The 22,250-nt window shown below is 41.2% G+C and overlaps 1 protein-coding gene across 1 annotated transcript in view; it reads right to left on the bottom strand.

Annotated features, from left to right (window-relative positions):
- lrmda (leucine rich melanocyte differentiation associated) overlaps window positions 1–22,250 on the bottom strand; it is a 209,416-nt gene that overhangs the window by 67,160 nt on the left and 120,006 nt on the right. Inside the window, exons 3-5 of the mRNA XM_085477555.1 lie at window positions 9,304–9,430; window positions 7,814–7,953; window positions 3,587–3,713 (exon numbers count right to left, since the gene is read on the bottom strand). Coding sequence (XP_085333681.1) covers window positions 3,587–3,713; window positions 7,814–7,953; window positions 9,304–9,430 — 394 coding nt within the window. The remainder of the gene's footprint in view (window positions 1–3,586; window positions 3,714–7,813; window positions 7,954–9,303; window positions 9,431–22,250) is intronic.

Genomic DNA, 22,250 nt, shown 5'->3' with positions numbered 1-22,250 from the left:
TCTCTAAGGACACATTTGTTCAGTAAAATGATTCAGCAAACCCACTGAAGGCACATTCACAAAGTGCTATATTGCACACTGTTTGTTATGTTTGAAAGCTTCGGGGGAACTCATAACTCTCAAGCAGTGAGATGAACATAGAAACATTCTTCACAGCATACATTTAAGGAAGCTAAACAACCGACCTATAGCAAAATACTGCCTCTTTTTGCAGAGTTGCAATGCAATAAAAAAATAAAACACGAAATCAGAATCGTGCATCACATAATGCACAATCATGGCTCTAAAATGATGTAGCCTATCTCAGATTTGAACTGCTCACTTCAGCGCAAACTTAAAATGAACCACTGTGTGCTGCAGAGTAAAACAGGTTAGTGTCTTGGGAAGAAAAAACTGAACTGAAAAGATCCACTTGAGGACTTTCCTGGCTCTGTCATTGTCAATTCCCTTGAAGAACCGTTACCCAGTGTGCAGAGACTCATGGGACCCGGGAGCTGGCTCAAGCCACCCTGCAATGCAGTCTGCTTTACATTATACCGAGAAGGATGTGGGGGGAAGAAAAAAAAAACTGTCTTCATGCTAGAAAATCAAGTCAAATACTTCATCCGGACAAAATCTAAGTGACATCCAAGGAGCATTTATAACTGGCTGACGTAGCTACCAGTAAGGGGGCCCGTGGAGTTACTTCACTCACTGTGAAACGCTCTTAAACATCAGGCAAGAAGTAAATGTTATTCTACTAGTTAAATTCGCTACGCACTTTTTAAAGCTCTACTTGGGATCTGAAAACAGAAAGTGCTGTCACAGTGTTTTGATAGACATGGCCAGTTTAACCCAAGGGTTTCGACAGCATAATGTGGGCTGCGTGGAAGTGGCGTGGCCTAACTGAGCCAAAATGTACCACATGCATTTTCCAAAAGCAGCCCAGCACGGTCCAAATGGCTCTACGTGGTTTGACGCCATTTCATTCCATGACCTCTAAGTCCTCAAAGAGAATTATCACATTATTGCATTCCAACACGCCCAATTTCCCCAAATACAGCTCAAGGCTTTTCCACTCTGACTCTGCTCACTGTTGAGGTTTTGGGAAAACACTAATCATCCCTTTCTTTTTTTCTTTTTAATTGTTTACCTCAGGTATTTGTACAGTTTCTCTATCTAGTCTTAGTCATTTTGCTTCCATTTCATGCCCAACTGCTTATTATCCTTTAAAATCAGAAATGCATTTTAACGACCCAGTGACAATTAAACAAATGCCCAAATGTGAGTTTATTTCCTGTGTGTCAGACTGACTGTGCGTCTTCACAACAAACGTTTGGTTCTTTAACGCCTTTCTAAAAACTACACCATTTTTCCTTTGCTAATTCCGCACTTGCAAATCTCATTACAGGCTTTTGCATGTGTCTGCCTCTCTTTACGAAAAAATAGCTCTTTAATGTCTGGTTGTGATTTAGGAAAACACTGGGAATGTATGAAAAGTTATGGTGTTCATATTGTGCTAAAGACCATAACTGCTTTATCAGAAACATGTGGCAATCCTCTGTGCCAGGCCAAAATGGCATGACTGAAAAGGAGTTTAAATTGTGGTCATATTCCACTCTGATATGACTCAAGTGAGGTCTCGAAAGTTCACTGCTGTCTTTTTCAAAGCCAGCCCATTAACTATTCCAATACATACTGTACGTGATGCAGTGAGAACGAAAGGGGCTTTTCCTTAAATTTGTGCTGTCAAAAGCGGGCACGTATCACTGTAAATCTGCTGCAGTTGCTGCTGTTATTAAGGTTTCAGTTTACTCTTAACAATATGGAGAATAGTTGTCATATAGTTTCATATAAATAATAAATGAACACAGAGCCCCACCACCCTCCAAACCCCCCGAATCAGTTTCATAAATAAATGTCTTAAATCACAATCGTGGTCCTTCCCCCCCCCACAGTACTTGCACTAATTGAGACTCGAATGGTAGTGTTAGTGACAGCAAGACATCTAATTACCATTCTTTGTAATGAATCTAATGGCAGACACTGTACCACGAGCCAGTGCTATGAGCAACACCCTGCTGTACCAGACATAAAAGAAAACACAAATATCTAATTACGCCATCATCTCTTCCCAATCTCCTGTTCTGTTGCAGACGTTTCACTAATTGGTGGCCCGCACTATCGGTCAACTTACAATCACTCTGATGATGCAGACAATTAAAGCCGGGAGGTACTCATGGCTCATCAAGTCTGCGGTAGTTGACACATCACGTCTCATCTAACTCAAAACAAATGTTATGGAAATGCTGCCGTGACATCCTCCACTCAGGATATGTCCAGGCAAAAATGCTCTTCATTAGCAGCCCAACACTGCTAATAGGGAAGTGTACATAGTACAAAAAGAGTACGATCAGGCGCACAAAATACTGTGCGAAATGTTCGGTAGACGTATTTTCATCAAAGCTGTAACCTTTTACTTTGCATAGGGAATAAATAATCATATACAGCAGGTTCAAAGACGCAAAGACACAAAAACACACACATCATGTCAGCCCGAATCAGTGATTATCTTTCCTTTCATCTAGGGCTGTGGCGACAAAAGCAAACATTTCTTTTTCACTGACAGGCTATGTAAATAAAATCTTAAAAGTGACTTTATCCTGCCAAAAAGCATTGTAGAGGTCCCCATTTTCTTTTTATATAAAGTGGATGAGCAGTGTTTTCATTCCACTCTTCTCTATCTACCAAACATGGCAGACGGAGGTTAAATTATTTTAGTGTTTTGCTATCTCACTTGCCACTTGCATGAAGAATCAAGAACAAAGAGTAGCATGATCTGACACTAAAAGAGTACACTATCTTAGCTCATTGTCTGAATCAATAAATATTTTGTTTTTCTCGTGCACTTTTAAACCCGACATTAACTCACATGCTTCTGATTTATCACCGAATGCCTTGTCTGGATCCATTTTTACCTCCCAGGCTGACTGTCGGAGCCCCAGAGCATTGAAATGACAAAGCTAAGCTGATCCCAACAGTAAATATTTCATGATCTTACAGTTACAGGAAATCAAATGTGGACAAAAGATGATCATTTATAGTGCATTACAAAATGAGCAAGACGAGGGGATTGAAGTAAAAGGGGCAAACCTTCTTATACTGTATTTATTCATTGGGGTCCCAAACAAGACAAGGATGAATGAATGCACTGACTTGAGATAATTAAGTGATTGCGAGCAGCATGTACATGAGCTGTCACTCCAATCTCCAGCCACGTCACACTTGGAAACACAAGTGTGGCCGGACAGCCGCCCGTCGTCTTTGATCTGGGCTCATGCATACGAAATCAGGTCAGGCCATAATCACACACACTCACATGCAACACGCATGCACACTCTAGGCCTTGGGAGACACCGACTGTTTTCAAAGGGCCACAGTTCTAGGACCTCTGTAAAGGATGAGTGACAGTCAAGCACGCAAAGGAAGAAAAGAAGGATAAAGGAAGAGAATAGGAAAGGGAACAAAGTGACAAACTCATTCAGTTCTTTAGAGGTTCTGCTACTTAAAACAGTGTAAAAAAACTAAACTAAAAGACATAACTTACAGCTTCCGGCTTAGGCTTGACCACTTTCATGAATGCGCCCCTTTCCTGTGCCTCCATCCCTTCTCTTTTGGTTACTTTCCTGGTGTCCAGAAACTTCAGTTGTGGCAACTTGTACAGAACAAAGTACCTATAATGAGACAGGAAAAACTGAGCATTAACATACTGTTGCCATAAAAGGCCTCCTTGTAGGTCTATTCTTGACAAAGAGACAGACTATCTGAGGAAGTGTGTAAACCGTGATACACTAATCAAACTGACACAAATTCTAATATGTAAATGCAGGCATCAACAAAAGTTGAAAAGAAGCCATGTTTACTCAGATTTAATAGTGATGCAGATTTAATGGTGATATTTTCTTGTATGTAATAACCTTCAAAGCTGATAAGAAAAAGTATGACATATAAATAGCATGAAAGAAGATACAACCCGTCTGCTGGAGCTGTCATTCTGCAAGCATCACAGATATCTCTCTAAGCTTTCAGACACACTGTCTTTCATTGGGAGGGAGAGAAACGTCAAAAGATAATGGTTGGAATACACAGATGACAACAGATCCTTTCACTGGCAGGCAGGAATAGAGGAACCGGTATGTCAGGGGTAAGCTGGTAGCTAAAAAGGACACGCATACAGCACCTAAGTGGAGGGTGAGAAAGGACGGGGGATATGTCCAAAGACAAGACCTGTGTGCAGAGAGCCGTGACAAATTGATGATGGTGATGGCGATGAAGGGAGATGGCAAAGCCTGTGTAAAGTTTTCAACACCTGAGGATAATAAGGAGGGGGATTACATTTAGACTGACACGGAATATAAAATATGTTTGTGCAAAATTAAGGAAAAAAATAATTTAAAAATCTGAAAAAACAAAGCAAACAGACAAACGTTTAAATCATCATCAATAGAAAGACCGCATTTCTAAATGTATGATCACTTTTCAGCTTTCCTGTGACATGATCAAATATACGCTTCTACACAAGGTTTGCAAAAGCAAACAAACAAACAAAAACACCTATATTGACTTACTAGACTTACTAATTGATCATCAAACTAATTGTCATCTGTAAGTCAAAATTTTAGGTTAGCATGTCAAAATCTTGACTTTCATAACTTGAAATTGAGAAATTTCTAATTTTTGAATAACTTATTCAAATAAATTTGAATTTCAACATACTCTAAGATAAGTCAAAAATGTAAAATGCTCAACTTGAAACTTTGAAAACTCAAATTTTTAACTTAGCTCTGCCTGTTATTCTTAAGTGGCAGCGTGAGCTTGGGTTTTTTAAATATACAAATCACGTCCTGTGCAGTCTTTGGATCCTCTAGCACACACACAACTTCACACAGCGTTGTTGCAAATAGCTAAAAAAGTTGGTGCTCACAACACTAACTGTCAACCTAAATTTTAACCTGAACAGTGTGCACATTACTGTCAGCCATTAAACTATAAGCATTTACCCATAACTGCGCAGACGACTGATGTTATCATGAAATGCTATCATTGCTATATTGCTAATGGTAGCATTAAAAAAGTAGCTAGCAGCTATCGCTAATAATAAAACAATAAAGTGAATCTGGGAGCCTGGCAGCAAACTTTGTCATGCTCTGGAAAGTATTGTTTTCTTAGGATGAACCAATCATTTATGTCTAGACAGAAAGAATATTTTACAATGCTATTTGACACCAAAACAGTGTCAAGTCACCAGAAGCAAGCACTAACTTGCTGTATGTTGTATTGACAAGTACAAAACTGTAGTATAGTGACAACCCTAAATGACACTACGCACCTGCTGATAAACCATTGGTAAGACCAGGTAAAAAGGACTTAAAAAACATTAAATTAAAAATGTATTCGATTTTTTAATAGTGTGCCAGACTAGAACAATGAGTAAATAACAATGGCAGTTCTTGTGGTATTGGAGACAATAGAAAGCGTGCCTTTAGAGGGGAGAGTGTTTTCAACAGCTGGTCTAACTCTTCTGTGCATGATATTTTTGACGTCCAAAAAGTTTGCTTCTCTCTTCTGCCATCAATTTAAACCGATTTGAAATATATTGATGACAGATACCCAAGATTCAAAAGGGATTCTTGGACTTGGATTTTTTCTTTTTTCCTAAAATAAAGTAAGCACGTTGTCTAGGATTATTATAGCTGAGAATAAATCAAATAATATTTCTAGAAATGAGGCCTAGCTACTAAAAAAGAGCGCCTTTGCTGGTGAGAGCTCCACCACTCAAATCCAAGAGGCCCCTTCCCAATCCAGTGTCTCCCTCCATGTAGAAAGACTTTGTTCAGGGCATTTTCATGATGAAATGTGAAGATGCCCTTGGGAGACATGTAGAGAGGTTATTCTCCATAGGTAACCTACCATCACAGGGTCAAAGCAGATGACAAGGCTCTGTCAGCCAGTGGGGATATTAATGATTCAACTCAACCACAGAGGGAGGATAAGAAAGCGAGAGAGACAGAGGGGGTAGAGTGGAGGGTTGGGCTTGGTTGTGGTGGAGGGTTGGGATATGTTGACTAGTGAAAGAGAAAAAGAGTAGCTACTGTATACTTTGACAATACCAAAATATGGCTTCTGACACCCTTTGAAGTATATCTGGTTCTAACAGCGAGACTAACATTTAGAACAGTGCAATTAGCTTTTTACTAAGGGGGCGTGGGGCGCAATAACACACATGTAATAAAAGTCAAATAATTAAAACATTTAATGTTAATTTCATTTCATTTACAATGGCAGCATTACTTGGTGCATTAAATTCAAGGGGAAGTCTCTTAGAGAATTCCTTAAATTCTAATGATTGTCTGAAATTCGTAAAACCAAAGTTATCCTTCATTTACTTGTTGCAAACTTTATTCTCCAGATTGAATAAAGTTTAGAAGAAGTTAAACTCCAGCTAAACAAAAACAAACATTTTATACCCGTTTGTTTCACTGTGTTTATTGGCACATCAGGAAAGTTCATTTTAATTGTTAGCTGAAATTATTTGAAAGAATATTAACACAATCATTACACTCAGTAATGTCTTGGGTGAAGGAAAAGAAATCATTAGCATCTCTTTGATCAGCCACAGCGGAGAAATTGGAAAAATTGATGACGTCTTATAATGTAAGGGATTACAAGTACATTAGAAATATTTTAAAGAGAATTATACTGCCAGAACATTTTAAACCAAAGTTACTCTGAGGAGTCCTGTGCTGAATAGCCATTTCCCACTATTTACGTATAATATTAGAGAACTGAACTCTTGTTATTGTAGTACTACGAACGGCTGCTGAGCATTTGTACAGTCACCTAATAAAAGAACGCTATCTAAACTCCCGTGCAGACTACACAATGCTGTGCGAATAGTGTATTTCTATGTCACTGCACTAATTGGGGCACCGATGCAGCACACCAGGGTATTTCACTTGAGAGACCAAAAGCTCCTGAGGCATTGGGCTGGGTATTTATTGCCCAAGGCCAGTGCTGTCACGACCTGCATACAGCCTAACCTTGTCAGACATGAAATCTGCATCACGCTCAAATTGATGTTTTACTATGTGACACATTATGAATATTACATTACAGGACCATAGACGTTGTCAGTCAAAACAGAACAGCTTTCCTTACCAGTAAGATAAGGATGCGAGAAGAAGGGGGAAAAGGGGGGAGGAGGGGAGGGAAGTGAGAGCGATGGCTGGTGGCGGTGGTGGTGGTGGGGGGGGGGGGGGGGGGGGGGGGGGAGAAAGGGAGACAAAAAGAGAGAAGAAAGATTATTCAAGAAAGGCATGGGTGGTAAATGATTAATAGGCAACACAGAGTCAGAAACAAGCACTTAGGGCTAAAACAGACAAAAGAGAGTATGCTTTTCGCCTTTTATCGCATTTCATGTAAAGGACCCTGACAAATGGTGGTCATATTGCATGGCTTGAGGCCTGGCTTGATGTTTAATGCATCATCTGCTCTGGTAAGGCAGGGTAGTAAACACTCATTTGTGGTGGTGACTAGTCACACATGAAATCCATTTTGCAAACTGGAGTGTAGAGGGGCCAGTTGACAAAGCTTTTAGAGTGATGTGGTTGAATCCGCAGTCTGCTTATGAACTGCAGGAGCTGTTTGTTTAAAAAAAGGAACATCTCCAAAGACATTATTAATAAAAACCTATCATTCTGAACAGTTGAGTATCTAAAAATCTAAACACATAACGATCTTCCTCATACAAGATCGATACGTAACATCAACAGACCTGTATCGCTGGTAGTCGTCCTCGTCCTTATCCGGGCTGACCAGCTGGTTAGGACAGGCCTCATTTCCCAGCAGGCTTAGGTACTCGAGTGATGGGGTCACATCAGCCAAGTGTTCCAGCAAGGCCTCGATATCAGTCAGGTGTCAAAGGGCGGATGTCAAGGACCTCGTGCTGTTAATTACATTAGCATTTACTACCCGCACAGCCCCTCCCAGGCCTGGCTCCACAAAAACACATCACTGTCAAATTTACTGAGGTGCTCAAAGAGGCTAGTCAGTGGCTTTGTGAGACTGGGCAGACAGAGGGGCAATTTAAGGTGCAGGCTTTGGCATATAGTAGTGACACAATTTGGCTCCTGCTCTCTCTCTTTCTCTTGAACGCTCTCATTTCCTAGGTGGCCGGGTGCAGAACAGTGACAAAATGATGGATGCCCTGTGGTTTCAACAGTCCGTGCTTCTCAGAGCTGTGCCGTGGAAAACTTTTGCGAAACGTGGAAAAAACAAACAGCCCCTAAGCAGGCACATTCATCACTAATACATTCACTTGGAAAATTGAGCCCCAAAGTGTCAAAATACAACTGCACTAATGCAGTGCTCGAGCTTTAAAATGGCACCATGCCACGACAGGATGTACATAATTGGCCTATTAGCATGTGCCGACCACTTCACAACCAAACTCAGCGCACAGTCCCAGATGCACACTTCAAGGAGTCCCAGTTTTAATGTTGACTCTGGAAGTGTGTGTGTGTATGTGCGAGAGAAAGAGTAAGCATCGTTACCCAGTAGGATTTGCGTAACCAGAGAAAAACAGGACACATTGCTAAAGCTGTTCTGAAGCTTGGAGGGGAAGTTCACACTTCTCTGACTGATCATAAACAGCTTCGCAGTGTGTCTTAAATTTAGGTTGGCTGTGCAGAGCTCTGGTTTTTAACATGTTTACGTTGGGTGGCAAGTAGAACGCAAGATGATTCGAATAAATGAGGCCAAAATGTGATCATTAAGTGACAAATAATACCTGGACAATTCTATAGCAGTGAGGAAAACGGTGCAATACAATATTAAAGCTGATGCAAATACATTAGTGCAAATTAAAGCGAAAGAAAAAAAGAAACAAATCAACCAACTATATTTCGCAAATATAATGTCTCGCTCATTGGATCTGGTTTTAATTTGCTACTTTTTTATTCTTTTTGAAAATAGAAAAAAAAGATATGTTGACAGTTAAAACTGATTCCACTAGAGGTCCCTGTGGTTCAAAAACTAGTCCAGTGTAAAGCTCTGCGACAGCCAACTTCTTGTACACTCTTTTGCAACACCCAGTGCTTCCTGCAGAGCCGTGGCATAACAAAGTGGCTTTTTGAGACAATACAGGAAGGCAGTGACACAACAATTAATATGAAATCAACTGCTGATGCCGACACCGAGGCCTGTAAATAATGTCTGCGTTGGAAAATGCAAATCAGAGGCTGAGCAACGGCCTTGAAAGGATATGTGGTTCTTGTTGAGCGTCAGGGTGTGGAGGTTGGGTAACCTGGGCAACTGGAGGTCATTTCCAAGCAGATTGTTGTCGACGATCAGCTCTTCCAGCTCAGTGAACATTTTGAGGCCTGCCAGTGACCTGCAATGATAAGGAAGCAGGAAAACTGTTATGGCTTTAAATCTGGTAAGCTGTTATTGAGAAGAAATAAATATTTCAGCTCTCTTTCATGCACCAAGAGAGTATGGGTCTGGGCCTGTCAAGGAAGTGAATGACAAGAATTAGTGGTGCTGAGCTCCCCTGGCATGGTGAGGCATCCTTCAGCGGCTGGCAGGATGAGGGATGGGGGTCACTTGTGAGTAGCCAGGATTCAAAACAAAAGGCTTCAGAAATGCAGCGGGCAGGATGAATTTGTCAATGTCTTGTGCCTTGAGGCACCCAGTTTCGCCTGACCCTAACCCTCCATTCCCAAGACAAATCACTCTGTCACAGTTCACCTTCACTCCCCAGACACAAATTTAACTTGTCATCCATCATTTTCACAGAGGAACTGGAATACACTTGCAATCACAGATGGAATGGAAGGGAAACTTTTTTTTTTTGCAACTGTGCCATGATAGGGGTTAGTGTCGGGATTTTAACATCAAAGGACTATTTTCTTTTCCTCCTAAAGGAATCATTTTGCCTTTCCGTTTCTTTCTATGACGCAGTGCAAAGGAAGGTGAAGGGTCATCTCAACTCCTTTTCCTCTCTGTCCCTCTCGCACACATTCACACAGGCATAAAAATGACGTAGGGCCGGTGTCAGGGCGCTGCAAAGTTCAAGCCATAGAAGCTGCACAAAGGTAATGCGTGTGCTGTCTAATCCCTCGCACTATTAGCCCTGCATGTTTAAGTGTCCTGAGTGGCTTTATTGATATCTAAATCTGACAAAACACAGACAGGGTAACTCTCAACATCTCTTATTCACCGCTCATATTTTCATTAAATGTGGAATTTCTGAATATTAAGTACATTTGACTGCACTAATCATTCTTTCCAAGCTCTACACTAAACAGATAAAATGTTTTCTGGTAAAAGTAAAAGCAGATGGATTTGAAAATGCAGTTATATAAATATAAATCCAAGTGAGCCATGTCACATCTCTACATGACAAACTCAAGGTTCACCGATGTCTAAATAACTGCAGCATGAACTATTGCTCCTCTCTGTATCTGCCTAGTGTCATGAGCTGCCTAGCGCACACAACTCTTGTGACAACATGCATATGGAAAGCATGAAGCAGTGTGCAATATGGAAACAATGTATAATGTACAGAATAGATTATGGAAAAAGATAATGACAAGGCAAGATTAAGACTTTGGGAAAAACGGAGGACAGGCTGTAGTATAAATCTAAGATCCTATCAAGATTTTAACTTTTACAACTAATTGGTAACTCAGTTCCCATATGTGCACTTTAATTACACACTTTTAATTAGCCTGTTCAGTTTCTCATTCACTTTTCCCCACCCACCACCCGAGGTCCACTGAGGCATAGTCCATGATCCAAGAAGTACTGTAGACGCTGGCAGCAGACATACTCGCAGCAGCTTTGATGTACAAAGCAAAAATGTTGCAACTACCTTCATGAGTGGAAAACAATAAATCAGCAAATTCATTGTTGACTTGCGAGTGAGGCAGACTCGTTTTAAAGACATCAACATTTTGCACACACACACACACACACACACACACTCGACACCCACAACAACTGACAGCACCTAGCCAGCGTGCTGGGAAAGCCGCTAGCTGACAACATCTTATCAGGTCTGATTAATGCGCTGGCAAGATGGATGAACGGTGAGATGTGCCAGTTTTATGACATTTTCTGTTTGCTTGTATTTTTTCCCCCCACAATGATACTTTTCATTTATAAAGGCATAAAAAAGCTACAGTATAGTTAGCTCAACAGAGAATACAAGTAAACACTTCCAATGTAGTGACAATAAGTCAACTTTCCTGTTCCTTTTGAGTACATTCTGTGTCATCTGCTGTGCTGGGATTTGTCCATATGCCAGTGCTGCTTATGCAAATCCACAAGTAGTAGTAACATGTAAACTGTAGGCTACTTGTGGCTAGGCTACTGGCTCTAAAGCCAAAAAATGGGAATGCAATTAATACATTTTTTTGCACTTTTATTGTGTTTGTCCTGATAGGATTTCAGTACAAAATGCAATTAAATGCTGCATATAATCTTTGTTTAAGTATAGGTATACCACACTGGATAACCATTATTTAATTCACTGTGAACAAAGCTTGCTAACAAACTACTGAAACCTGCATGCGTGTGTGTGTGTGTGTGTGTGTGTGTGTGTATGATGGGCTGCAGTCCTGTGGGTTATGTTATTAGCTGCTCGGTTAAAGAGAGCCGCATGGCTCAGGAGGGAGCCTTATTAATTGTTGTTTTCATGTCACCACTACTGCGTGCACTGGCTGATTTAATCAGTTAAATTCACAGCCAGGGGAGAGCCCCAGAGTCCCATCCAGCATTAGCTACAGTGCAAGGGATTGAACTTCTAATACTCTCCAGCTTTCTTTGCTCCCTCTGCAAACTTCCATAACTGGTTTCATTACTTTTTATAAGCATTCTTGTTTTAATGTGTGGCTCTGAAAACAAAGTTTAGGCACTGCAGTAAAAGTACTTTACCCCCTTAAGAAAAGGGGTAGGGTTTGCTATTAAAAAGACTAATGAGACTAACCCAGAGATGTGATAAATGGCAGGCACAGGCAAAACGCGAAATTTCTACAGTGAAATATACACACACACACACACACACACACACACACACACACACACACACACCAAACATTTTGCTTTAAATGTTTCATACACCTGCTAGTATGACAAATCCCATTATTTTAATAGTATAATTAATTATCAAAAAGGTAAGTGTAATGTTTTTTTTAAGAATAAACATAATAATTAAATAGAATAAAGAATTTTATGGAAGTGAATTACTCCCAAAAATAATTTACCATTTTAACATTACAAATTTAGAAAAACTACAAACCCCCCCCCCCAAAAAAATAAAACAACAACAACCAAAAAACCTATTACCTAGAAAAAGAGAGTGAGCGAGCGAGCGAGAGAAAGGCGGTAGCTTTAACGAGGTGAGGCGATGAATCCTCTCCTTGTTAAGATAATTATGATCAGCCTCATTGTCAGAGCTAATACTTCACACAGGCTGTCTGTACGCTTTGACTACCACTTAGCCTGTGTAAGCCCACCATCATACATCACACAGCCCTGTGTGCATAAGTGTGTGCTCTCGAGCTTACACAAGTAGCGCATGTATGTGCTGAAACCTCCATTATCCGCAAAGATCCAGCCTATTGAACACAGAGGGGAGACACAGCAATATTTAGTTGGAGCAGAGGAAGCTCGGCACAGGGAGCACAGACAAGGACACTGGAGAGGAGACACTGACCCAGAGAGCAGCTTTGCCAGATCAATACACTAATACTGATGCAGACATAGTGATTGATAAACCACTGCTGACAACAGAGGGAAGAAAACTCTCGACCATTATTGGCTGAAATGTCAGTCACTTCTGCCAATGGTGTGCACTAGTGTCATGTTGGATATCCTCAGGCAGCACATGAAAAATGAAGAACAGCAGCCCGGGCTCTTTTACATGTGTTCCACAGTCTCCCTCCTTGTGTCGGCTGAAGACGATAGGTCAAACACGGAGTTTGTCTAAGCCATTACAGAGCTATAAAGTAAAACAACCTCAAAGCCTCCTTTATTACTGAAATGGTGATAGAGATCAGAGGTCGCATCCTTGCAGCTAGCAGTGTGGTACTTAAAAGTTCCAGAGTCTAATGTATATTAAAACACATGCGCACACAAGTCCCTTGAAAAGCTTGAGAGCCCTCACAGCTGCGGTCCACAGCTCAGGAGCCAAAGTCCCCTCAAAGGTTGCATCAGTGCGAGAAAAAAAGCAATGCACACCTATTTTAAATGGAGGGCAAGAGCTGCAGAGTGACGGGCATACTGACATACTGTTCAGAGGGCAACAGATAAATGTTTGATGAATTGACCAATACTGTGGCCATGATGGCCCTCATATGTGCATAATGGACTATTCAGAGCACACTTCAGATTGCCTGCCAGGATAAGGTACTGTAATGAATGGTAAAAGGAACTGGACCTGAAAAAGCCGGCATGTGGACTGGCTTTAATAAACTTAATAAGAAAAGGTGAATGGAGGAGGGTTGGCTAGAGATGAAGGAAGAAGGCCGTAAAGCCATTCAGCCTTAAATAGTCAAAAAATATCCTGATGGTTCTTTCAACTCTGTATACTGCAATATATCTGTCAGTCTTTATGTGCAATTTAAAAATATCCATATTCCTAAACAATCCCATTTTCCCACATCTCCCACTTTGATTGTGTTATCTAACACTTTGCATTACAAATCCACTTATTTCAAGAGAGACGTTGAAATTTCATTAGATAACTGCACCTCCTTGATAACTGACATTAAAGAAATTTATTTCAATGAAAAAATGAGAAGGAATAGATTTGCTTTAACGAGTTTTAGAGACATTTGAGATTTATATTGATACAAAAGTCTAAAGCTTATATGACACCAGATGAGCTAATATTAGTATATGTGTAAAAAGTGTAAAAGGTGCGGCTTGAAAATACAGACAGTAGGGAAAGAAATATGTAACCTATTAATACAACAAGTCTCCATTAGTTCAGCATTGCTGTATTTCGTTACTTCAGCCCGCAATGGAAACACGAGTAAATAGCCTAAAATACCAAAAATAAGGCATCAAAACAGTGCTGGGATTAGCTCATGATAAATAAGATGACATTAACTGTAAAGCAAATTAATGCCCTGCAACCCCTCGAGCCCCCCTACCACCTCCACACTACGCTGATCAGGTCTCTTTCAGCGCTCTCCCCTCCAGCTACAGTTTATGGTCTATACGTGGCTCTGCACACGCACCTCTGATGGGGATGGTGAATTAGGCTGTCATTATCTGTCTCTATCTCCCCCCCAAAGCTCTCGCCAACCCCTGTCTTGCTCACATGCAGACAGTCACTGCTCAGTGTGGCACTCCTCTCTCTCTGTATTGCAAGGCCTCAGGTGGCAGTCATTTAAAGATCACACATTCAGGACACACGTAGCCTTCCTTTGAATGCATGTCAATTCACACATGGAAAGGGGATTACAAGTCTCCTCCCAGGCAGCTGCAAATTACTATTAATGGCAATGCAAATCATTAGAGTACATTTGGCGCCGCCAGCAAATCTCTTCTTTATGTGGGCTCACTCTTAATCTGTTTTGAATATTGCACTATGCTTGCTCCCGCGTGCGAAAGCATCGGGAGCTACAAAGCTGTCAATTGATAGTGGCATGATAGAGTGAACTTTACCGAGGGTTACATCATTTGCTAAAACAAACAGATATTTTTAGAGAGCGGAAACCTGTGAAACATAATTATCAAAGTTCTTTTTTGATAGAGATGTTAAATATCAACCCTCGTTACTTCGCTTTACATGAGATTATTAAGTGAGAAGTGCAGATACAGTTGTTGTAAATGTCTACATCACGGCGCATTTGTCTGAAATTTTAAAGCTGCTAATACCACCGTGGCTCCAACAGTGTCTGAGTTATAGACTACCCCTGTGGATATTCCCGCTGAGCGTGTGAGGTTAATATTCTGTCTCAATGTCATTAGGGCTGGCAGAGGGGCTGAGAGCACTGTGAATCAGACAGGGAGTGATCCTGTCAGTTCGCACACACCTTCTCACGCACGCACACATGCAAAGACCCAGGGCCTACAAAATCAAAACCGCTGTACTGTGGTCAGCATCACCTGGCCTTACCGACTCCCCTTGCTGAATAATGACCCTGGACCAGCCCTTTTCCGAGGGATAAGAGCTTGACAGACATTCCTGTCTGGCCCAACCTCATAAGCCTCGCTTGACCCCAGTTTGGCACGGGATGAAGTCTAAGCTCTAACAACGACCTAATAGAGAGGTAGAAGAGAGTCGCCCATTTGAAATTGAGAGCTGACACAAAGACAGGTGTTCCCTCGTGTGCAGCAACAAATTGTACACCGTGAATTGCGTCATAAGCGCAAAATACATCATCAGAGCCCACGCTGCACCTCCCTCCTCGCAGTACCTGGACTGTGCTCACAATACGGCCCATGCATCTTGTGAATGTTTGTATTAAAAGATTAGTTGTCTATCCACATGACAAATACCCTCCCTTCTCAGTGAACGGGAACTGGAAATCAATTCACTGATGGCATCGCAGTCAGTGAGGACATCAATGCGGCACAAACAAGCACATGCAATCTCTCATGCATGCCGCATTTGGCTCACATATTGGTGTGTACATAAAACATTAAAAAAGCCTCCCACAATAATTATATTTCCCATAAGCATTGATTTTATTATTATTTCTATTAAATAAAATAATACACATCCATTTATTTTAAATATAAGGAATATTAACTGGAAATGAACTTGTAATAAAATAAGCTGTAAAAAAAACAAAACATTAAATAATGGATGGTGCGATTTGTGAGGAAGAATCCCTCAGTGCTGTGTCTGCCTGTACACTCTGTCATTACAGTGTTCAGGCTCAGTGCTTGTCAACATTTCCCTGAGAGGGGGAGCCATCCCGCATTACGTTAGAGTGAGTTCAACTGTCAACTGCCAGCCATTTGTATGCCTCAGCATCCACCTAATAGCAAATAATCACTACCCCGCGCTCTCTTCATGGCAAATGATCGATGTTGTCTTGATGTCTGATGGATGACCCTGCCAGAGTGATGTCCAGGCATGCATTAAAAACCACCTCTATGAAAAGCCTGTCAGTCTGATAAAGGGGGTGCACGCAAAATCCCGTGCATGTGCGCAAACTGCCGCTCAGGAAACGCATGCACGCAGATAAAGGAGAAAATGAACAGAGTGAGGAGAAGTCGTGATTCAACTGAACAATAAAGCAAAACGAGAAAAAAGAAAAAAAAAAGAGGAAAGGCTAAAGATAATTTCTTCATATTAGCGGTGAATTTTATAATGTGACGGGGCCTGTGGTGTGATTGGTAGACAGCATTACCAGAGGTAGACTACTCAAGTACCACCTGGGATGCTTTTTCTCCTCTCACCCTCTGTCGAACACACAAACAGCTCCCTATTACCCCTCAGTGTTCAGATTAAAATGCACAGCACCACAATCTTTGATCTCCCACTTGCTGACACAAATCCTTTCAAGCCTCAACATTTTCCTGCAAAGGTAATTAGTGCTAATTAAAAAGTTTCGAAAGCAGTCTACGGCTGCTGTTGATGCTGCCGCTGCTGGTGCTCAGGCTTGCCCTCCGTCAGATTACCCATCTACCCCCTCCCTGGGTCTTGCGGATGTGTGTGTGTCAGCCGTGTTCCTGCCTCTTCTCTGTAAAGAATCCCACAAATAGACAACGCGATTCAGCCTAGAAGATTTGAAGTAGCAGGATGAAATCTGGAAGCCCAGTAAGGGGTCTAAAGTGGTGGTTCCCCCACCCTCCTCGTACAAAACTATGCTCTGCTGGAGAACATGTAATGACACATTAACAAATAGAAATCTAACAAATGGAACAGGTGTAGTCTTTAATTGGAATATCCTAGCTTGTGGGGCTAAAACATGGAGTAATTAACTTGATAAGGGATTTAATTTGTTGCAGAGAAACATATTATTCAGCATAGGCTGTGATTTGCATAATGATAACAAATACCAAAACCCCAAATTCTTACAGCTTCCTGAATAAACACGCTAGCGATTAAATAATTTTATGTTTGCTGGGATTCTGATAATTTGAGATAACGATTCAACTTGAGCAGTCCGACAGTGCTATCATTCACTCATTCGCCTGCCTGCCTTATTGCTTTCATCAAGCCATTATTATGATATAATTAGCTGCCTTTCTACCATATTATTAAGTGGCTCGCTGAATGTCAGGTACAGCAGCGTCGCAGAAATAACACACACACACACACACACACACACACACACACACACACACACACACACACACACACACACAAAAAGCAATGTCGTTGCACAGTGTTTCAAAAAGATAATTACATAATCTCAGCATGGAGAGCAAGCAGAAAAGTGATAATTAGACAAGTATTCCTGCCAATTAAAGTATCAAGCCTTGTGTGTTTTTTCTTCTGTGTGATACAGAGCTTTCTGCAGTTCCATGCGACATGTGACAGGATTATAGCGTTATTGTAAAATTCATCATTATAAGTACGTGTTCTAAGTGCAGCTTGCGGCTCTGTTTACTAGAAGCTGTGAGGTTTTTAAAGACTTGAGTTGAGTAACAATAAAAGCCAGGAGTAGGTTTGGCTTCAAACCTATTAATAGGCTTCATGATTGACATGGATGTGTACTAACAAGAAAAAAATAAATAAATAAATAACAACAAAAGTTACTGATTTGACCTTTGGGATAGTTCTTTCTTTCGTCAATGTTGTGTGTGTGTGGTTTTTTTGTGTCTTGTCTTACACCACAAAAAGAGATAATAGAAGATGTCACCGCACAAGGCTGCCTGAAATGGAATGCCATCATTTTAATTTAAATGTTACATCCTCTGTGACATCGCTGTCGATGCATAATTGGCACCGAATCCCAGTTTGGATGTACATATTTATCATTCAGCGTGAGACATTCAAAGATACCGACAAATATGCTACTTTGATGGGATGACAGTCAGATGGGGGGGGGGGGGGGGGGGGGGGGGGGGGAATGTAACGGCAAATCAACTGTCACGCTGTCATTTAATGTTTTTGTCATAACTTTGCACAAAAACACGCAAGATTAGAAATAACAAACGAGCTGTAGGCCGGAATCAGCCTTCTTGCTCCAGAATTGTGTAAAACGGGTCAATTTGATCCACGCACAAATAGATCAAACAACACACACATTTTTTTTTAAAACAACCAAAAACATAGTAAATGATGGGCACTTTTCTCCGAAAAGGTTGCGACAAACTTCACGCTGTGTACGTTTGATTATCTGTCAAAAACCAGAACTTTTTAAAGTTCACACACATTAAAAGATTTGCTTGCTGTATATACAGGAAACACTTGTAATCTCGCAAAAGCGAGCAGGTATTTAAAAACTAACAGCACAGAACTTTTGGCCTCCCCCTTTTGGCTCTGGGTGTAACTACACAGACACTGTCTCCGTACGGATTTTCCACCATATGCTCCATCTTACTCCTAACTGCCGTAGCCTGCTCCACAGATCTGCTCTTCACCTCTGGCAAACTAATCATTGTCAGCTGGCATAAACATTTTTACCAGTTTGTTGCAGAGGCACCAGATTTACTACTCTGGCATATTGCAAAACAAAGAGATATTTATCTGAAGTTGATAAGCTTAATCGGTGTTGCGTGAACTTGTTTGGCAAAGGGCTTGTAGACTTTCATTTACATGTCAAAGTAACGCAAACCACCTCAAACACAAGATGTAGTGGTCCATATGCACGCACTGGAAACAACTTCAGCAATGCAACTTTCCGAGGATGAAAAAACAGAGAAAAGAAATGAAAAATCTCTCGCTCTCTCCTTTCTCCACACCGTCTCCCCTCCTCACCTCGCCTCTCTCTGTGTCTTACCGCCGGCCCATTACCTTTACTGAGTGAGGCTCATTAAAGAAGGCAAGTTGAGTCAAATCTTTCTGTAATTCAGCAGAGGTGAATTGCTGTCAACATCATTAACCGTCATTTCTCCAACTCACTTCAGTACTTATGAAGTGTTCTTTATTGTGTAATGATCCAAATCTCTTCTCTAAATCACCCCTCTTCAAAGGCCCTGGAGGACATACCACCCATGCAGCCGGCTGACATGCTACAGGGCCAGATTAAACATGGCTCCATCAGTGTGTTCCGCTTTGTAGCTGAACACATCCAGCATTTCATCCTGCACTGCAGCGAGAAAGGTGCGTTTCGCAAAAGGTAACGGCAAAAGAAGCATAAAGGTGATTTAGCTCTTATATGCAAAGAGCTTCTACTGACACTGCTTCGCTTTACTTGGATTTTCTGCACTACATGACCTAAATTCTGCCAATAACCTTCTTACCTCTCTTTCTGTTTCTCAATACTGTTTACAGATAGTTCAATGATCTCATAGGGCTATTGGCCAGACTGGCTCCATGGCTAATTACAGTGAGAGCTGCCCTGCTTGTCATGCTAGATGTCCTCTGAGTCCTGTCTTAAAAGAAGCTTCCTTTGTGCCTCCGCCATTGTGTGTCCCCCAGTGCTCAGTGTCATGCTATGCAATGTCTTCCAGGCCTTGTGTTGGGGAAAGCCTCTTTTGTGCAGCCACCATTGTGTGTCCTAGTGCTGAACCCCCTGCTAGGTAGGAACACAGACAAAGTGCAGCAGGGGAATGCTTCTCAGAGACCTAAGACCTACAGTAAATCTTCAAACAATTTAAACAAACAAAAACGGCCGCTGTGGTGTGGTGTGAGTAGACAAGGAAAAGCAGATGAATAAGCAACATCAATTACTGGGGCTTTGACCTGCAAGCCCCCACACCATGGCACACATTTCACACCAAATCGCCCCAGATTGAAGTTGACACTGCTGGAGTGGAAACACTGACCCCTCACAAAGCTAGTGCTTCAAACTTAAGAGCAGAGGAAGGCAGGGGGCATTGACAACCTATATATACCAAGGCCAACGTACGGGACAAGGAGGGGTATGAAGAAAAAATGCACACACGTACACATACACACACGCATAATAGGTCCTAGTTTGTTTTAAAGTGAGACAAAATGGCTCAATTTGTGCACTCAGGCCATGGAATTGGCCCAGCTGAGATACAAGAGGAACATGCGAGGGGACAACCGCATCAGGCCACTGATAAGGAGCCTATGAGAGGAACAAAGCCGGATGTCCAACAGGCTTACCAGTGAACCTGAGCAGGACTGGACCCTCTTTAAAGCTTGTTTTAGCCTTCCAGCTTTACCCCCGAAAAGTGCCGCTTCTCCTGAAGCCTTTTTACTCCAGCACATAAAGCTCGCCTCTACTTTGTAAGCCTGGACAAAAGGGAAAATAAACACATGGCTCACATTTGTTCAACACACAGTAAACTGTTGTCATGAAAAGTCCCACAAAGAGAGAGAGAGAAAAAAGAGAGATACCACTTTAAGTTTTACCTCTTACTTAAAAGAACCTATTTTCATTATTATTTCTGATTGATACAAGAAAAAAAGGTGTAACCAGAGGTGAGAAAGATCACACGGCTCCGTCACAGTTTGTCAATACGGCGTTAACTAATCTAATAACAAACGGCTCCGGAAAAACACGCAGAAAATGAGGAGCAGTCGTGCAGCCGAAGACCAGCACCACTGACACATTTGGGGGCATCAGGCACTAGATAGAGACAGTTCTAACAATCTCCCAATTAGCCAGAGGGGAAGCAGAAAATATGTCTCGGGTTCATGGAGCAAAGCGTGAAACTTAATAATATGACATGGCATATGAAAACACAGCATGTCTTTTTATAGCCACATGTGAAAATGAAGCAAAAATTAAGGAGGAAAAGGTGCGTGTCTTTTCACGAAAAAAGAGACGTTTCGTGGCGTTTCTGTTTTATAGTAGATCGTAGGAACAGCAACAGATGCAACAAATATTAAAAAAAGACAAGAAGAGAGACAGTGAAGCATTTATTATGAGGGTGAATGTTTAAACTAAATGAGCTTGAAACCAGTCAAGTGCTTGCAAAACTTTACCTTCACACATAACAGTATCTTTGAAAACATCTTCTTTTATTTGGTTCGTAAAACTATGAAAAGTATCTTCTCAGCCTGCAGTAAAGCACAACTAACAGCAACAGTAAGATAAAACAACATTACATTACATTACATTCCTACTCCAGATAATTTCCAGTTCAATAATATGAACATTATGGGAGTTATTAGCAAATTTAATGAAAACCTAAAACCAATTTTGCCTCCGTGCAACCATGACAAATTGACAGACAGATTAGGCAGTCTGTCAGACGGGCCGATGCGTTGTTCGCTAAGAATATCAACTCCAGACATTATCGCAAACTATTTAACCCATCTAAAAGCTCTATCTGCTCCACTAATGTATAGGGCTTATGCGCGAGGGCCTATTTTAAACAATGGAGGCCCCTCACTACCACCCTACTCCAGATTCACAGACATTCAAACTGGATTATAATGGAGGCTATGCCAGTCAGTCAGTCAGCAGTCTTTGCAAATGGAAATCCACAGAAAGGTGGAGGTGGGAATCATTTTATCTAGTTGACACACATTACAACAGAGAATTTCAAAAGAGTAAGATGGAAGCTCTCAGGTCAATTATGGTGTCAAGGCTGTCATCTCGCAATGAAATATATACCTTTGAAGAACACTTTACTCGAGGGATGGGGTAAAAAGGATGGGAAGATGTACTGTTTAACCCAGAGACCATATAAGAATATCAGAGATGATGGAGTAAAACGTGGCATGATAATGGACCATTTTCACTGAGCACACTTTGTCAAGGAGGACAGACTACACCCACTGTCTGAAGGGTGGCATCAAGGAATATTATTTTGGTGACTGCAGCTGATTAATGGCACGGGCTGAAACAAGGTGCTTGGTCATTAACAGTTATTACGATAATGGGCAGAGGTAATTTATGTGTTTTAACCAGAAACAATGAGGCTTTCTAAGATTTTAACTTTCCAACAAAGCCAGATCAAATTAATGGTCAATCTAAACCCTTTGAAAATAATAATAATTTTGAAAAAACATAAAACAACACCACTTTAAATAACAAATGTTTTAAATCTGCACATGGCAAACTTTGCTTCTCCAGTGCCTTTTTATTCTAGCCTCCAAATGTAAATGTCCTCACCCTCTGTTCAAAATATAAAATACTAACCTTCAGACAGTGAAT

Source organism: Copadichromis virginalis, linkage group LG13, assembly GCF_057382275.1.
Source record: "Copadichromis virginalis isolate Kocher_CV1m ecotype Utaka linkage group LG13, C_Virginalis_male_GT1.1, whole genome shotgun sequence".
Classification (NCBI taxonomy): domain Eukaryota; kingdom Metazoa; phylum Chordata; class Actinopteri; order Cichliformes; family Cichlidae; genus Copadichromis; species Copadichromis virginalis.
This window is presented reverse-complemented; position numbering and strand designations above follow the sequence as displayed.